General features: G+C 43.8%; 1 protein-coding gene across 4 annotated transcripts in view; it reads right to left on the reverse strand.

The window, feature by feature from the left end:
- The window catches only part of LOC128706052 (uncharacterized), a 964,931-nt gene that overhangs the window by 361,878 nt on the left and 584,672 nt on the right, over nt 1-18,381 (reverse strand). For all 4 annotated transcript variants that reach the window (XM_070093399.1, XM_070093398.1, XM_070093400.1 and 1 more), the window contains 2 exons: nt 6,112-6,271; nt 2,543-3,023 (listed from right to left, as the gene is read on the reverse strand). In XM_070093399.1, coding sequence (XP_069949500.1) covers nt 2,543-3,023; nt 6,112-6,271 — 641 coding nt within the window. The remainder of the gene's footprint in view (nt 1-2,542; nt 3,024-6,111; nt 6,272-18,381) is intronic.

An 18,381-nucleotide genomic window follows, 5' to 3' on the forward strand; every position in this document is an offset into this window, starting at 1 on the left:
CTGTTACAGTGTTCACACTGACTGACCAGTGGCTTTTACGGTGTTAACACTGATTGACCAGTGACTGTTACAGTGCTCTCACTGACTGATCAGTGACTGTTACAGTGTTCTCGCTGAGCAGTGACTGCTACAGTGTTCTCACTGACTGACCAGTGACTGTTACAGTGTTCACGCTGATCAGTGACTGTTACAGTGTTCTCACTGAGCAGTGACTGCTACAGTGTTCTCACTGAGCAGTGACTCCTACAGTGTTGTCACTGAGCAGTGACTGCTACAGTGTTCTCACTGAGCAGTGACTGCTACAGTATTCTCACTTAGCAGTGACTGCTACAGTGTTCTTACTGAGTAGTGACTGCTACAGTGTTCTCACTGAGCAGTGACTGCTACAGTGTTCTCACTGAGCAGTGACTGCTACAGTATTCTCACTGAGCAGTGACTGCTACTGTGTTCTCACTGAGCAGTGACTGCTACTGTGTTCTCACTGACTGACCTGTGACTGTTACAATGTTTTACTGACTGACCAGTCACTGTTACAGTGTTTCACTGACTGGCCAGAAACTGTTACAGTGTTTCATTGACTGACCAGAGACTGTTACAGTGTTCTCACTGACTGACCAGTGACTGTTACAGTGTTTCACTGACTGATCATTGACTGCTACAGGCACAGACTGTAGTACAGGCAGGCGCAGACTGTAGTGCAGACAGTCACAGATTAGTATTGGCAGTCATAGATTGTAGTACAGGCAGTCACAGGCTGTAATACAGTCACATATTGTAGTACAGTTACCGACTGTAGCACAATCAGATTAATACAGTCACAGACTAATACAGATAGTCACAGACTGTAGTATACTCATTTACTGTAGTACAGTCAGTCACAGACTGTAGTACAGTCCCACACTGTAGTACAGTCCCACACTGTAGTACAGTCCCACACTGTAGTACAGTCACTGACGTTAGTACAGTCACAGACTGTAGTACAGTACGTGAGAAGCCTGGACAGTGTCACACACGTGACACGCCTGGCGAGTGTCACACACGTGACAACCCTGGCCAGTGTCACACATGTGACAACCCTGGCCAGTGTCACATGTGACAAGCCTGGCCAGTGTCACACATGTGACAAGCCTGGCCAGTGTCACACATGTAACAAGCCTGGCCAGTGTCACACATGTGACAAGCCTGGCCAGTGTCACACATGTGACAAGCCTGGCCAGTGTCATACATGTGACAAGCCTGGCTAGTGTCACACATGTGACAAGCCTGGCTAGTATCACACATGTGACAAGCCTGGCTAGTATCACACACGTGGCAAGCCTGGCTAGTATCATACACGTGACAAGCCTGGCCAGTATCACACACGTGACAAGCCTGGCTAGTATCATACACGTGACAAGCCTGGCTAGTATCACACGCGTGACAAGCCTGGCTAGTATCACACGCGTGACAAGCCTGGCTAGTATCACACACGTGACAAGCCTTGCCAGTATCACACACGCTTAGAATAAAAGACTGGGCCAAAAGCTGACTCAACCCCTGTAAACTCAAGTAGAAGAGTACACACACACACACACACACACCAAATGCAAAGTCATGAAGATTGGGGAAGGGCAAAGAAAACCACAGACGGAGTACAGTCTAGGGGGCCATAGACTACAAACCTCACTCAAGGAGAAGGATCTTGAGGTGAGTATAACACCGAGCATATCTCCTGAGGTGCACATCAACCAAATAACTGCTGCAGCATATGGGCGCCAAGCAAACCTAAGAACAACATTCCGACATCTTAATAAGGAATCGTTCAGGAACCTGTACACTGTGTACGTTAGGCCCATATTGGAGTATGCGGCACCAGTTTGGAACCCACACCTAGCCAAGCATGTAAGGAAAATGGAGAAAGTGAAAAGGTTTGCAACAAGACTAGTCCCAGAGCTAAGAGGTATGTCCTACGAGGAGAGGTTAAGGGAAATCGACCTGACGACACTGGAGGACAGGAGAGAGGGGGAGGATATAATAACGACATATAAAATATTGAGAGGAATTGACAAGGTGGACAGACTGGATGTTCCAGAGATGGGACACAGCAACAAAGGGTCACAGTTGGAAGCTGAAGACTCAAATGAATCGCGGGATGTTATGAAATATATCTTCAGTCACAGAGTTGTCAGGAAATGGAACAGTCTGAGAAATGATATAGAGGAGGCAGGGTTCATACACAGCTTTAAGAAGAGGTATGATAAAGCTTATGGAGCAGGAAGAGTGACCTAGTAGCGACCAGTGAAGAGGCGGGGCCAGGAGCTGTGAATCAACCCCTGCAACCACAACTAGGCGAGTACACACACACACACACACACACACACACACACACACACACACACACGCACACAGCTCTTGGAGCAGGAGAAAGAGTGCATCTAGTAGTAACTAGCGAAGAGGCGGGGGCCTGGAGCTGTGATTTGACTCCCTGCAACCACAAATAGGTGAACACACGTTAGGAAGACAGATGGAGGGATGCAGGACAGAGAGAGTGGAGTGCACTCACCGTGTACTTGGAGAGACGAAGGTCGGTGGGGTCTGATCGGTTGGTCTCCACCGACACGTTGGAGAGTCGGGAGGTGACGCTGTGTACATCAGAAGCGTAGTCTCCGCCGCTCTCCCGCAGGAGTGGGCGGCGTGGGCGGCGACCGCCCCCACGCAACGCGTCTACATTGTGGTACTCGGGTTCCCGTCGGCGCGGACGCTCAGGTCTACCGGCAGGCACGTTAATCAGACGTACGTTGTCGTACACGGGCTGGGCGTAGGTGGGCACACAGCGCCCACTCTGGTAAGCAGCCTCGGGCCAGTGGGTGTGGGTGGGGTGGCGGTGGGCGGGGCTGCGGAAGGCAAACCCTGGGCCTCCTACCGCCCAGTGGGTGTGGGCGGTCTTAGTGACGTCACGAGGTACAGAGATATCACCAGCTGTTCTCAGGGAGATAATATCTTCCTCGTTCACCACTACACGCAAGCTGCCCACGTATGGCTCTCTGGTGAACACAAACAATAAACATATAAGACTCTGGGGGAACACAAATGTCATTAAGACTCTCTGGGGGAACACAAATATCATTAAGACTCTCTGGGGGGAACACAAATATCATTAAGACTCTCTGGGGGGAACACAAGTATCATTAAGACTCTCTGGGGGGAACACAAGTATCATTAAGACTCTCTGGGGGAACACAAATATCATTAAGACTCTCTGGGGGGAACACAAATGTCATTAAGACTCTCTGGGGGAACACAAATATCATTAACACTCTCTGGGGGAACACAAATGTCATTAAGACTCTCTGGGGGAACACAAATATCATTAAGACTCTCTGGGGGAACACAAATATCATTAAGACTCTCTGGGGGAACACAAATATCATTAAGACTCTCTGGGGGGAACACAAATATCATTAAGACTCTCTGGGGGAACACAAATATCATTAAGATTCTCTGGGGGGAACATAAATGTCATTAAGACTCTCTGGGGGAACACAAATATCATTAAGACTCTCTGGGGGAACACAAATATCATTAAGACTCTCTGGGGGGAACACAAATATCATTAAGACTCTCTGGGGGAACACAAATATCATTAAGATTCTCTGGGGGGAACATAAATGTCATAAAGACTCTCTGGGGGAACACAAAGATCTTTATGACTCTCGGGGGAACACAAATATCATTAAGACTCTCTGGGGGAACACAAATATCATTAAGATTCTCTGGGGGAACACAAATATCATTAAGACTCTCTGGGGGAACACAAATATCATTAAGACTCTCTGGGGGAACACAAATATCATTAAGACTCTCTGGGGGAACACAAATATCATTAAGATTCTCTGGGGGAACACAAATATCATTAAGACTCTCTGGGGGAACACAAATATCATTAAGACTCTCTGGGGGGAACACAAATATCATTAAGACTCTCTGGGGGGAACACAAATATCATTAAGACTCTCTGGGGGAACACAAATATCATTAAGATTCTCTGGGGGGAACATAAATGTCATTAAGACTCTCTGGGGGAACACAAATATCATTAAGACTCTCTGGGGAACACAAATATCATTAAGACTCTCTGGGGGAACACAAATATCATTAAGATTCTCTGGGGGAACACAAATATCATTAAGACTCTCTGGGGGAACACAAATATCATTAAGACTCCCTGGAGGAACACAAATATCATTAAGACTCTCTGGGGGAACACAAATATCATTAAGACTCTCTGGGGGAACACAAATATCATTAAGATTCTCTGGGGGAACACAAATATCATTAAGATTCTCTGGGGGGAACACAAATATCATTAAGACTCTCTGGGGGAACACAAATATCATTAAGACTCTCTGGGGGAACACAAATATCATTAAGATTCTCTGGGGGAACACAAATATCATTAAGACTCTCTGGGGGAACACAAATATCATTAAGACTCTCTGGGGGAACACAAATATCATTAAGATTCTCTGGGGGAACACAAATATTAAAATTCTCTGGGGGAACACAAATATCATTAAGACTCTCTGGGGGAACACAAATATCATTAAGACTCTCTGGGGGAACACAAATATCATTAAGATTCTCTGGGGGAACACAAATATTAAAATTCTCTGGGGGAACACAAATATCATTAAGACTCTCTGGGGGAACACAAATATCATTAAGATTCTCTGGGGGAACACAAATATTAAAATTCTCTGGGGGAACACAAATATCATTAAGACTCTCTGGGGGAACACAAATATTAAAATTCTCTGGGGGAACACAAATATCATTAAGATTCTCTGGGGGAACACAAATATCATTAAAATTCTCTCGGGGAACATAAATATCGTTAAGACTCTCTGGGGGAACACAAATATCATTAAGACTCTCTGGGGGAACACAAATATCATTAAGATTCTCTGGGGGGAACACAAATGTCATTAAGACTCTCTGGAAAAACACAAATATCATTAAGACTCTCTGGGGGAACACAAATATCATTAAGACTCTCTGGGGGAACACAAATATCATTAAGATTCTCTGGGGGAACACAAATATCATTAAGACTCTCTGGGGGAACACAAATATCATTAAGACTCTCTGGGGGAACACAAATATTAAAATTCTCTGGGGGAACACAAATATCATTAAGATTCTCTGGGGGAACACAAATATCATTAAAATTCTCTGGGGGAACACAAATATTAAAATTCTCTGGGGGAACACAAATATCATTAAGACTCTCTGGGGGAACACAAATATTAAAATTCTCTGGGGGAACACAAATATCATTAAGATTCTCTGGGGGAACAAAAATATCATTAAAATTCTCTGGGGGAACATAAATATCGTTAAGACTCTCTGGGGGAACACAAATATCATTAAGACTCTCTGGGGAAACACAAATATCATTAAGACTCTCTGGGGGAACACAAATATCATTAAGATTCTCTGGGGGAACACAATGACTTATCATCAAGACTAGTCTCTAGGCCTAGGGGAACACGAACAAACATCTTGTAAGACTCTACCCGGAGGTGTGAACCAGGACCTACCTGAAGGTGTGAGTGAACCAGAACCTACCTGAAGGTGTGAGTGAACCAGAACCTACCTGAAGGTGTGAGTGAACCAGAACCTACCTGAAGGTGTGAGTGAACCAGGACCTACCTGAAGGTGTGAGTGAACCAGAACCTACCTGAAGGTGTGAGTGAACAAGAACCTACCTGAAGGTGTGAGTGAACCAGGGCCTACCTGAAGGTGTGAGTGAACCAGAACCTACCTGAAGGTGTGAGTGAACCAGAACCTACCTGAAAGTGTGAGTGAACCAGGACTTACCTGAAGGTGTGAGTGAACCAGAACCTACCTGAAGGTGTGAGTGAACCAGAACCTACCTGAAGGTGTGAGTGAACCAGGACCTACCTGAAGGTGTGAGCGAACCAGGACTTACCTGAAGGTGTGAGTGAACCAGGACCTACCTGAAGGTGTGAGTGAACCAGGACTTACCTGAAGGTGTGAGTGAACCAGGACCTACCTGAAGGTGTGAGTGAACCAGGACTTACCTGAAGGTGTGAGTGAACCAGAACCTACCTGAAGGTGTCCTTGGCGATGAGGAAGTCTTCAGGGTCAGACTCGTATGGAGGTTCATCATACCAGTGGTGTGGCGGGCCCAGACAACCCTGTGCTGCTGACACTGCCGCTCCGTCATCCACTCCGTCACCCACGTCATCGTCGTACATGTACGTGTCATCTGTGTGCATGTGCAACGAATTCATATTGCTGAAACACACACAGAGCAAAGAGGCGGGGCCAAGAGCTATGAATCGGCCCCTGCAATCACAAACAGATGAGTACACAAACACACACAATACATACACACAGAACACAACACAAATTTGACAACACAAATCACATATGCAACTCAAATCACAACATACAAATTTCACACGCAACACACAAAACACACAACAAAATACACACACACACACACACACACACAAGATATTATCCAAACACACAAAAAATCCGTTCATGGCAATACACACCTACAAAGACATGTATAAACATACATATAGCACGTGTATTATGTTGTGTATAAGGACGTGCTTGACCACACATGTCAGAAACGAAGTGTTAAAGCAGCTTTGAAATGACTGGTCATGTTAGTTCAGAAGTCCACAAGCTACAGAGGTGAAAATATACACGATATGCGATGATAATCCGAAATAAGGAAGAAAAACTCTTAATTATCAGTGCGTATAACTGAAAATTATCAAGACGTATAACTGAGAGTTATCAATGAAACCGAGAACTTTTAATAAGCATAAAAAAATCAATGTATACAAATCAAAATTTTCAATATATACCCATCATTCAACAGCACATGTCAGTTACCCATGCATATAACTATCTTTCAACTATAACTAAGAGAAAATTTTGTAAAATTGAAAGGCTAGTCAAAAGTTAAAAAAAAGCAATAGACACACGAGATAAAGCGATCGTGATAAACAAAAATCATTAACCACAACTGCTCAGTGTAGTGATTTATGCAGCAGTAAGTTAAGGAAGCAACCAGAGTGAGAGAAGGAACTGTATTACTGTTACAGTTACTACAAGTATTTACTATAAGAGATACTCAGAAGATTTGAACCCAGGTGGTAAAAGATTTTAACCCAGGTGGTAAAAGATTTAAACCCAGGTGGTAAATGATTTAAACCCAGGTGGTAAATGACTTGAACCCAGGTGGTAAATGATTTAAATCCAGGTGGTAAATGATTTAAACCCAGGTGGTAACTGACTTGAACCCAGGTGGTAAAAGCGATGTTTTAGATATACGCTGTAAGTTATGACTTGAGAAATATGTACTTTTAAGTTATGATTTGAGGAAGGAAAAAAAAGGATAAATTAATGACGAGAGGAAAATTTGATGTAAGATAAAAACTGTGAAAAAAATGGAATGGAATATGCCAAGAAACAGACACCAGAACAGTCTCTAGAGTTCTTACAAGCAATCACACACTATATTCCAGTAACTGAGAAAGAGAGGAAAGAACAAAGACTGGTTAACAGGTGCTGCAGCCATGAAAAAGACCAAGTGTGGCACTTAGATAGGTACAGTGCCAACCCAGTGACGTACCAGAGGGATCGATCAGTAAATGTATGAAGGTAACGAGGAAGAAACTTGAAAAACACTAAGTAAAATAAATGTGAAAGATATAATATAGTGAATCAAGCAATCGATAAATGGGAAGTGTTTACTGAAGACCAAACTTAAAATTAATACACTAGACTTAAGTCTTGGACAACCATTTGAAACAGTGAGATATACAATACGATAATATATATATATATATATATATATATATATATATATATATATATATATATATATATATATATATATATATATGTCGTGCCGAATAGGTAAAACTTGCGATTTTGGCTTAAACAGGAACGCTCTTCTTAACGAATAAGGCAAGCGAAAATTTGTATATGCAATAATTTCCAAAAATCATTCTGAACCTAACGAAAAATATATTATATTGGGTTTGTTTATTATTAAATTATTGTAAACTTAACTAAAATATATTTAGTTGGATTAGGCAACATTAAACTGCGATTGTTATAATAAGTTTACGTAAGTTTTCTAAGGTTCTTTTGGTACAAAATTAATTTTTACATAAAGATAAATGAAAGAAATATATCTTTAAAAGTACAGGAGAAAATTTTAGAAAGGACTTAATTTTAAACGAGTTCTTGCTAATAAGAACATAAGAATGAAGGAACACTGCAACAGGCCTACTGACTCATGCGGAGCAGGTCCATGTCCCCCCCGGATTAGCCCAATGACCCCCCCCGGGATTAGCCCAATGACCCCCCCCCGGGATTAGCCCAATGACCCCTCCCCCCGGGATTGGCCCAATGACCCACCCAGTCTGGTCACCTCCACTCAAGGATGGAGCACGGCACCAGACCCAGCAGCACAAGCTAGTCAGGGCCAACTCACACCCACCCACACCCACTCATGTATTTATCTAACCTATTTTTAAAACTACACAACGTTTTTAGCCTGAATAACTGTACTCGGGAGTTTGTTCCACTCATCCACAACTCTATTACCAAACCAGTGCTTTCCTATATCCTTCCTGAATCTGAATTTTTCCAACTTGAAACCATTGCTGCGAGTCCTGTCTTGGCTGGAAATTTTCAGCACGCTATTTACATCCCCTTTATTTATTCCTGTTTTCCATTTATATACCTCGATCATATCCCCCCTAATTCTACGCCTTTCGAGAGAGTGCAGATTCAGGGCCCTCAGTCTATCCTCATAGGGAAGATTTCTGATACATGGGATCATCTTTGTCATCCTCCTCTGTACGTTTTCCAGAGCATTTATATCCATTCTGTAATACGGTGACCAGAACTGAGCAGCATAGTCTGAGGCCTAACCAAGGATGAATAGAGTTGAAGAACAACCTGAGGACTTCTATTATTTATACTTCTAGATATGAAGCCAAGAATTCTGTTAGCTTTATTGCGAACACTAATGCACTGTTGTCTTGGTTTTAGATTACTGCTAACCAGAACTCCTAAATCCTTTCGCAATCAGTAGTATTAAGATCTACATTATTTAGTTTATATGTGGCATGGTTATTTAACTGTCTAACATTTAGAACTTTGCATTTGTCAATATTAAACTGCATCTGCCACTTCTCCGACCATTGCATCAGTCTATTCAAATCCTGGAGTGCTCTAGTGTCCTCATTAGAATGAATTGGACGGCCTATTTTGGTGTCATCAGCAAATTTGCTTATGTCGCTATTTATTCCCTCATCTATGTCATTTATGTAAATTGTGAACAACAACGGGCCCAACACTGGCCCATGAGGAACACCGCTTGTGACGTGCCCCCATTCTGATTTCTCCCCATTTATGCAAACTCTCTGCTGCCTATTTGTCAGCCATATCTCTACCCAGGAAAAAATTTCTCCTCCTATTCCGTGTGCCTTAAGTTTTCTCAATAGCCTCTGATGTGGAACTCTATCGAAAGCCTTATTGAAGTCCATATACACAATATCATATTCATTACTATGATCTACCTCCTCAAACACCTTAGTGAAAAAACCATGTTGAGATTCATTAATCAGTCTGTGCCTATCAAGATGGCTACGAATTGCTTCGGCAATTATTGATTCCATAAATTTTCCCAATATGGAGGTAAGGCTTATTGGTCTATAGTTCGAAGCCAAGGACCTGTCACCTGCCTTGTAAATAGGAATTACATTTGCCATTTTCCACTTATCAGGCACTATGCCAGTTTGTAGTGATATGTTAAAAAGATTAGCCAAAAGTATGCTAAATTCCTCTTTACATTCATTTAATACCCTTGCAAACAGTTCATCAGGGCCTGGGGATTTGTTAGGTTTTAGTTTCTCTATTTGTCTGAGGACCATGTCACTAGTTACCGCATTAGTACATAGTTTATTATCCTGTTCTACATAATTTATTATTTCAGGAATATCGCTAGTATTTTCCTGGGTGAAAACTGAGAGGAAGTAGGTATTGAGAATTTCACACATATCCTTATCACTGTCAGTGATCTGACCAGAGTTACTCTTAAGTGAGCCAATCTTGTCCCTAATCTTATTTCTGTATACCTTAAAGAACCCTTTTGGGTTAGTCTTTGAATCCTTTGCGACCTTAGCCTCATAATCCCTTTTTGCTTTTCTTATTCCTTTCTTTATTTCTCTCTTTAACTGAATATATTGATTTCTTAGCTGCCCATCCCCTCTTTTGATACGCCTATATATGCCTCTCTTTTGACCAATGAGATGTTTTAACCTATTCATCCATTTGGGATTACTTTTGTTAGATCTAATTTCCCTACCCGGAACAAAAGTTGTCTGGGCAGCTAGAACTATGCTCTGAAAAACGTCATATTGGCAACCAAGATCACCTACCTGACCCATAGTCAGGACATCCCAATTTAGCCCACCCAGGTAATTTTTCAGTCCCATGAAGTCGGCCAAGTGAAAATCTGGGACAGAGATTTGATTGCAGTTATCTGGGTAATTCCATGATATATTGAAACTAAGTGATTTGTGATCACTTTCCCCAAGCTTATCATTAACCTCAAGATTATTAGTTAGTGAATCTTTGTTGGCAAGAACAAAGTCAAGCAGATTGTTTCCTCTAGTTGGTTCTGTCACAACCTGTTCTAAAAAGCAATCCTGAACTGTATCAAGAAAGTCACTAGACTCAAGATTTCCTGTCATATTGTTTCAATCAATTTGTCTAAAGTTAAAATCTCCCATTATCACAACATTTTCATATCTAGATGCCTTATGAATTTCATCCCATAACAGCTTACTGCCCTCCCTATCAAGGTTTGGGGGCCTATAAATCACACCCAAAATTAATTTGTCACGTCCCTCGAGAAACTGAAGCCAAACAGATTCTGTGTTCGATGTTTCTAATCTTATATCATGTCTAAGACAACAATTTAAATTTTCTCTGACATACATCGCCATTCCACTACCCTTCCTGTTGACCCTATCAGCGTGGAATAGTTTATAACCCTGTATGTTGCATTCAGAAGGCATTTCTCTATATTTCAGGTTGAACCAGGTCTCTGTTATACCAATAATATCTATATTACCTGCACTTGCAAGTAATTTTAGCTCATCTATCTTATTTCTTAGACTCCTACTATTTGTATAGTAAACCTTAAGGGAGCTAGTCACTCGTTGCCCTCTACTATCTCTCTTTGTTTATTGATCAACTGATTTGCCATTACTAGCAACTTAATTTTGAACATTGTCTTTTAAACATATCCCTGAGGTATCCCAGTAATAACTGCTGTTTTTAACCCTAATGTTGCAGCCTGATTGTTTCCCACAAACACCCATACCTCTATAATCTATCAGTTTAAATTCCTAGGCAAGTCATCAATTACCCTCTCAACTGAATTGGCTAATGCAACCACTCCATCCCCAGAAAGATGAACCCCATTCCTTGCATACATATCACGTTTGCCAAAGAATAGGTTCCAGTTATCAATGAATGGGATTGCAAGTTCCTTGCAGTACCTGTCTAGCCAGCAATTTATACCAATTGCCCTAGACATCCATTCATTGCCCATTCTGTTTCCAGGCAAGATGCTACATATGACTGGGATCCCTCCCTTAGACCTACCTACTTCTATGGCTGACCTGTACTTATCCAGCAGCTCCTCTCTCCTGCCCTTCCCAATGTCATTACCCCCAGCACTAAGACAGATTTCTGATGCTATGTATTAATTTAGTCATCCTACGCTGAATGTTTTCTAACGAATTTATGTCCATTTTGTAATACGGAGACCAGAACTGAGCTGCATAATCAAGGTGAGGCCTTACTAATGATGTATAAAGCTGCAGTATGACTTCTGGACTTCTGTTGCTTACACTTCTTGATATAAATCCCAGTAATCTATTTGCCTTATTACGTACGCTTAGGCATTGCTGTCTTGGTTTAAGGTTGCTGCTCACCATAACCCCCAAGTCCTTTTCGCAATCTGTATGGCTAAGTTCTACATCATTTAACTTATAAGTACTAGGGTTATGGACACTCCCAAGCTTCAGAACCTTGCATTTATCTACATTGAACTGCATCTGCCACTTTTCTGACCAAGAATAGAGTTTGTTTAAATCCTCCTGAAGTTCCCTAACATCTACGTTTGAATCAATTATCCTACCTATCTTTGTGTCATCGGCGAATTTGCTCATATCACTAGTAATTCCCTCATCAAGATCATTGATATATATTATAAACAACAACGGGCCCAAGACTGATCCCTGTGGAACGCCACTTGTTACAGATCCCCACTCGGATTTAACCCCATTTATGGACACTCTCTGCTTCCTGTCAGTGAGCCATGACTCGATCCACGAGAGCACTTTTCCCCCAATACCATGAGCTGCCACTTTCTTTAACAGTCTCTGGTGCGGAACTCTATCAAAAGCCTTACTAAAATCTAAGTAAATAATATCAAATTCTTTATTGTGGTCAACAGCCTCAAAAGCTTTACTGAAGAAAGTTAATAAATTAGTTAGACAAGACCGGCCTCTTGTGAATCCATGCTGAGTATCATTAATCAAGCTATGCTTATCGAGATGGCTTCTTATAATCTCAGCTATAATTGACTCTAGTAATTTGCCTACAATTGAGGTCAGGCTTATTGGGCGGTAATTTGACGGTAACGACTTGTCCCCTGTTTTAAAAATAGGAGTTACATTAGCCATCTTCCACATATCAGACACTACACCTGTTTGAAGAGATAAATTAAAAATATTAGTTAATGGTTCACAGAGTTCCATTTTGCATTCCTTAAGAACCCTTGAAAAAACCTCATCAGGACCCGGCGACTTATTTTGCTTCAGTCTGTCTATCTGCCTCACAACCATCTCACTAGTGACTGTGATGTTACATAATTTATCTTCTTCTAGCCCACTGTAAAAATTAATTACTGGAATATTGTTAGTGTCTTCCTGTGTAAAAACTGAGAGAAAATAATTATTTAAAATCAAGCACATTTCATTCTCATTGTCAGTAAGGTGCCCATAGTTATTTTTAAGGGGACCTATCTTATCTCTAACTTTTGTTCTATAGACCTGGAAAAAACTTTTTGGGTTAGTTTTAGAATCCCTAGCAACTTTAATTTCATAGTCCCTTTTAGCTTTTCTTATCCCCTTTTTAATGTCCCTCTTAATGTCAATATACTGATTCATAAGATGACCCTCACCTCTTTTGATACGCCTATAAATTCCTTTCTTATGCCCTAGTAGATATTTGAGCCTATTATTCATCCATTTTGGGTCATTTCTATTTGATCTAATTTCTTTATATGGGATAAACGCTCTTTGAGCAGCATGTATAGTGTTCAGAAAACTGTCATATTGATAGCTCTCTTCGTTACCCCAGTCAACAGATGATAAGTGTTCTCTAAGCCCATCGTAATCTGCTAAGCGAAAATCTGGGACTGTTACTGAGTTATCGCTACTATCGTACTTCCATTCAATGCTAAATGTAATTGATTTGTGGTCGCATAACCTACCATAATATTATCCAACCTGCTGACTATGTCACCAACACCAGCTCCAGGAAGGCACACTCTCTGTCTGACCTTTCTGTCTCTGTTACAAAATGCATGGTCCATATATCTTACCTGAGAATCGCCTACTATTAAAATATTCTTACCTTGATTAGCAGGGGAATCAGTGGTACCTTCAACCTCACTAACCACTGAAGTACACTCGTCTTGGAGAACAGAGAATCGATTTCCTACCGTCATATCTTCACTATTAACTCTCCTCATCTTCCTTCTTCCTGAACTGTGAACCACTTGCCACTTAAAGCGGCTGCCACTATCACTGCTGGTGACCATTTCCTCCTTACCAGCTAAATCCTTCTCACACTCGCTCCCAAACTCATCTATGCGAAGCTTCAGCCTCCTATTTTCCTCCTGAAGAAGTAAAATCTCCTTCTTCAACACTTGAACCTGAGATTCTAAAACACTACAACAAGCCATGGTGCTTGGTAACAGCCCACGCTAACTCCCAAGAGCTTAGGCAGGTATGACCGCAGGTGACCAATTACCTTAGCGTACTGACCAGTTTTACCTATTCGGCACGACATGTGTGTATGTGTGTGTGTGTTGCAGAAGCAGCAGCAGCAATCGTAAACAAGCGATGAAAAAAAGCACCAGAACCATCAGGGAGGAAGAGGAATGATGTTGCTCGAGTCCTTCACTGCTCTGACATACAGCTGTGGTACTATGACACACACAGCTGTGGTACTATGACACACACAGCTGTGGTACACTGACACACACAGCTGTGTCAACACCAGCAGTGTACTGACCACAGTAATTAAGACACAGGTGCAGGTCCAGCTTCCACTGTGGGAACATTCCGCTCTGCCTGCAGCTTTAGCAAGTCAAATGAATCTGACTTTATATCAAAGTCAATATGACTCTCATAAAGTTATAGAGAGCGATACTGACTGGTGGTGCACCTGCTGGTGGTGCACCTGCTGGTGGTGCAACACCACCAGGGCTGGCGGTGCACCTGTGTCATTTTGAACGTTGCGCAAGACTACACTCGCACCAGGAAAACATTGTGTTTATTAAGATGTCTGTCACCATCACCAGTCTCCCTCACCCCAGTCACCATCACCAGTCTCCCTCACCCCAGTCACCATCACCAGTCTCCCTCACCCCAGTCACCATCACCAGTCTCCCTCACCCCAGTCACCATCACCAGTCTCCCTCACCCCAGTCACCATCACCACCAGCACCAGTCTCTATCACCCCAGTCACCATCACCACCAGTCTCCCTCACCCCAGTCACCAGTCTCCCTCACCTCAGTCACCATCACCAGTCTCCCTCACCCCAGACACCATCACCACCAGCACCAGTCTCTATCACCCCAGTCACCATCACCACCAGTCTCCCTCACCCCAGCCACCAGTCTCCCTCACCCCAGTCATCATCACCAGCACCAGTCTCCCTCACCCCAGTCACCAGTCTCCCTCACCTCAGTCACCATCACCAGTCTCCCTCACCCCAGTCACCATCACCACCAGTCTCCCTCACCTCAGTCACCATCACCAGTCTCCCTCACCCCAGTCACCATCACCACCAGTCTCCCTCACTCCAACCACCAGTCTCCCTCACCCCAGCCACCAGTCTCCCTCACCCCAGTCACCATCACCAGTCTCCTTCACCCCAGTCACCATCATCAGTCTCCCTCACCTCAGTCACCATCACCACCAGCACCAGTCTCCCTCACCCCAGTCACCATCACCACCAGTCTCCCTCACTCCAGCCACCAGTCTCCCTCACCCCAGTCACCATCACCAGTCTCCCTCACCCCAGTCACCATCACCAATCTCCCTCACCCCAGCCACCATCACCACCAGCACCAGTCTCCCTCACCCCAGTCACCATCACCACCAGTCTCCCTCACCCCAGCCACCATCACCAGCACCAGTCTCCCTCACCCCAGTCACCATTACCAGTCTCCCTCACCCCAGCCACCATCACCAACACCAGTCTCCCTCACCCCAGTCACCATCACCACCAGCACCAGTCTCCCTCACCCCAGTCGCCATCATCACCAGCACCAGTCTCCCTCACCCCAGTCACGATCACCAGTCTCCCTCACCCCAGCCACCAGCACCAGTCTCCCTTACCTCAGTCACCATCACCAGTCTCCCTCTCCCAGTCACCATCACCAGTCTCTCTCACCCCAGTCACCATCACCACCAGCACCAGTCTCCCTCACCCCAGTCACCATCACCACCAGTCTCCCTCACCCAAGTCACCATCAGTCTCCCTCACTCCAGTCACCATCGCCACCAGCACTAGTCTCCCTCACCCCAGTCACTATCGCCACCAGCACCAGTCTCCCTCACCCCAGTCACCATCACCACCAGCACCAGTCTCCCTTACCCCAGTCACCATCACCAGTCTCCCTCACCCCAGTCACCATCACCATCACCAGTCTCCCTCACCCCAGTCACCATCGCCACCAGCACCAGTCTCCTTCAGCCCAGTCACCATCATCGCCAGCACAAGTCCCCCTTACCCCAGTCACCATCACCACCAGTATCCCTCACCCCAGTCACCATCACCACCAGTCTCCCTCGCCCCAGTAACCATGATCACCAGCACCAGTCTCCCTCACCCCAGTAACCATGATCACCAGCACCAGTCGAAAAAGCCATTGATAGATTTCGAAAAAGCCATTGACAACATGCCCATGCACTCATTCCCGGGCCCAGACTCGTGGAACTCTGTACTTATTAAGAACTACAAGAAACCTCTCTCACGTGCCCTAAGTACACTATGGAGGAGGAGCTTGGACATGGGTGAAATTCCAGTCACTTAAAACAACAGATATAGCCCCACTCCATAAAGGTGGCAGCAAAGCATTAGCTAAGAACTATAGACCAATAGCTCTGACGTCCCACATCATAAAAATCTTTGAAAGAGTGCTAAGAAGCAGAATTGCAAATCACCTGGATTCCAAAAATCTGCACAATCCGGGGCAACATGGGTTCAGGGCAGGTCGCTCCTGCCTCTCACAACTACTGGATCACTATGATATAGCCTTGGATGCACTGGAAGAAAATCAGAATGCAGATGTAATATACACAGACTTTGCAAAAGCATTTGACAAATGCGATCATGGCATAATAGCGCACAAAATACGTGCTAAAAGAATAACTGGCAAAGTGGGGAGATGGATCTTCAACTTCTTAACAAATCGAACACAAAGAGTAGTGGTCAACATAGTTAAATCGGCGGCTGCCATAGTCAAGAGCTCTGTTCCACAAGGCACAATACTCGCTCCCATCTTATTCCTCATCCTCATATCAGACATAGATAGAGATATACACCACAGCACCGTATCATCCTTTGCAGATGATACTAGGATCTGCATGAGGCTGTCATCTGCTGAGGACGCGGTTAACCTCCAAGAAGATATAAACAAAGTTTTCCAGTGGGCAACGGAAAACAATGTGATGTTCAATGTGGACAAATTCCAACTACTCCGTGATGGAAAACTGGAGGAGATAATAACTAGAACAGAGTATACTACAAACTCTGGCCATACAATAGAGCGGAAAAATAATGTAAGGGGCCTGGGAGTAGTAATGTCTGAGGATCTCGCTTTCAAGGATCACAACAGTGCCACGATCGCACGTGCAAAGAAAATGATAGGATGGATAATGAGAACGTTCAAAACGAGATATGCCAAGCCAAAGATGATCCTTTTCAAATCACTTTTTCTCTCTAGGCTGGAATACTGCTGTACATTAACATCTCCATTCAAAGCAGGTGAAATTGCAGATCTAGAGACTGTACAGAGATCCTTTACTGCACGTATAAGTTCTGTCAAGCACCTTAACTACTGGGAACGCTTGGAAGCACTTGACTTGTACTCGTTGGAACGCAGGAGTGAGAGATATATCATAATCTACACTTGGAAAATCCTGGAAGGAATGGTCCCAAATCTGCACACAGAAATCACTCCCTACGAAAGTAAAAGACTGGGCAGGAGATGCAAAATGCCCCCAATTAAAAGTAGTGGCGCCATTGGTACACTAAGGGAAAACACCATAAGTGTCCGGGGCCCAAGACTGTTAAACAGCCTCCCATCAAGCATTAGGGGAATTACCAATAAACCCCTGGCTACCTTCAAGAGAGAGCTGGGCAGATACCTAAAGTCAGTGCCGGATCAGCCGGGCTGTGGCTCGTACGTTGGACTGCGTGCGGCCAGCAGTAACAGCCTGGTTGATCAGGCCCTGATCCACCGGGAGGCCTGGACATGGACCGGGCCGCGGGGGCGTTGATCCCTGGAATAACCTCCAGGTAACCCCAGTCACCATGATCACCAACACTAGTTTTCCTCGCCTGCTCCTAGACAACCTCAGGGGAGGTTATGTCAGACCTGCTCCCAGACGACAACCTCACGAGTGAAACACTGCCACGAGTGAAACACTGCCACGAGTGAAACATTGCCACGAGTGAAACATTACGAGTGAAACATGACCATGAGTGAAACATTACCCGAGTGAAATATTGTCACGAGTGAAACATTACCACGAGTGAAACATTGGCAAGTGAAACATTACCACGAGTGAAACATTGGCAAGTGAAACATACCACGAGTGAAACATTACCACGAGTGAAACATTGGCAAGTGAAACATACCACGAGTGAAACATTACCACAAGTGAAACATTGCCACGAGTGAAATATTGTCACGAGTGAAATATTACCACGAGTGAAACATTACCCGACTGAAATACTGTCA

This window comes from Cherax quadricarinatus, chromosome 42 (assembly GCF_038502225.1).
Source record: "Cherax quadricarinatus isolate ZL_2023a chromosome 42, ASM3850222v1, whole genome shotgun sequence".
Classification (NCBI taxonomy): domain Eukaryota; kingdom Metazoa; phylum Arthropoda; class Malacostraca; order Decapoda; family Parastacidae; genus Cherax; species Cherax quadricarinatus.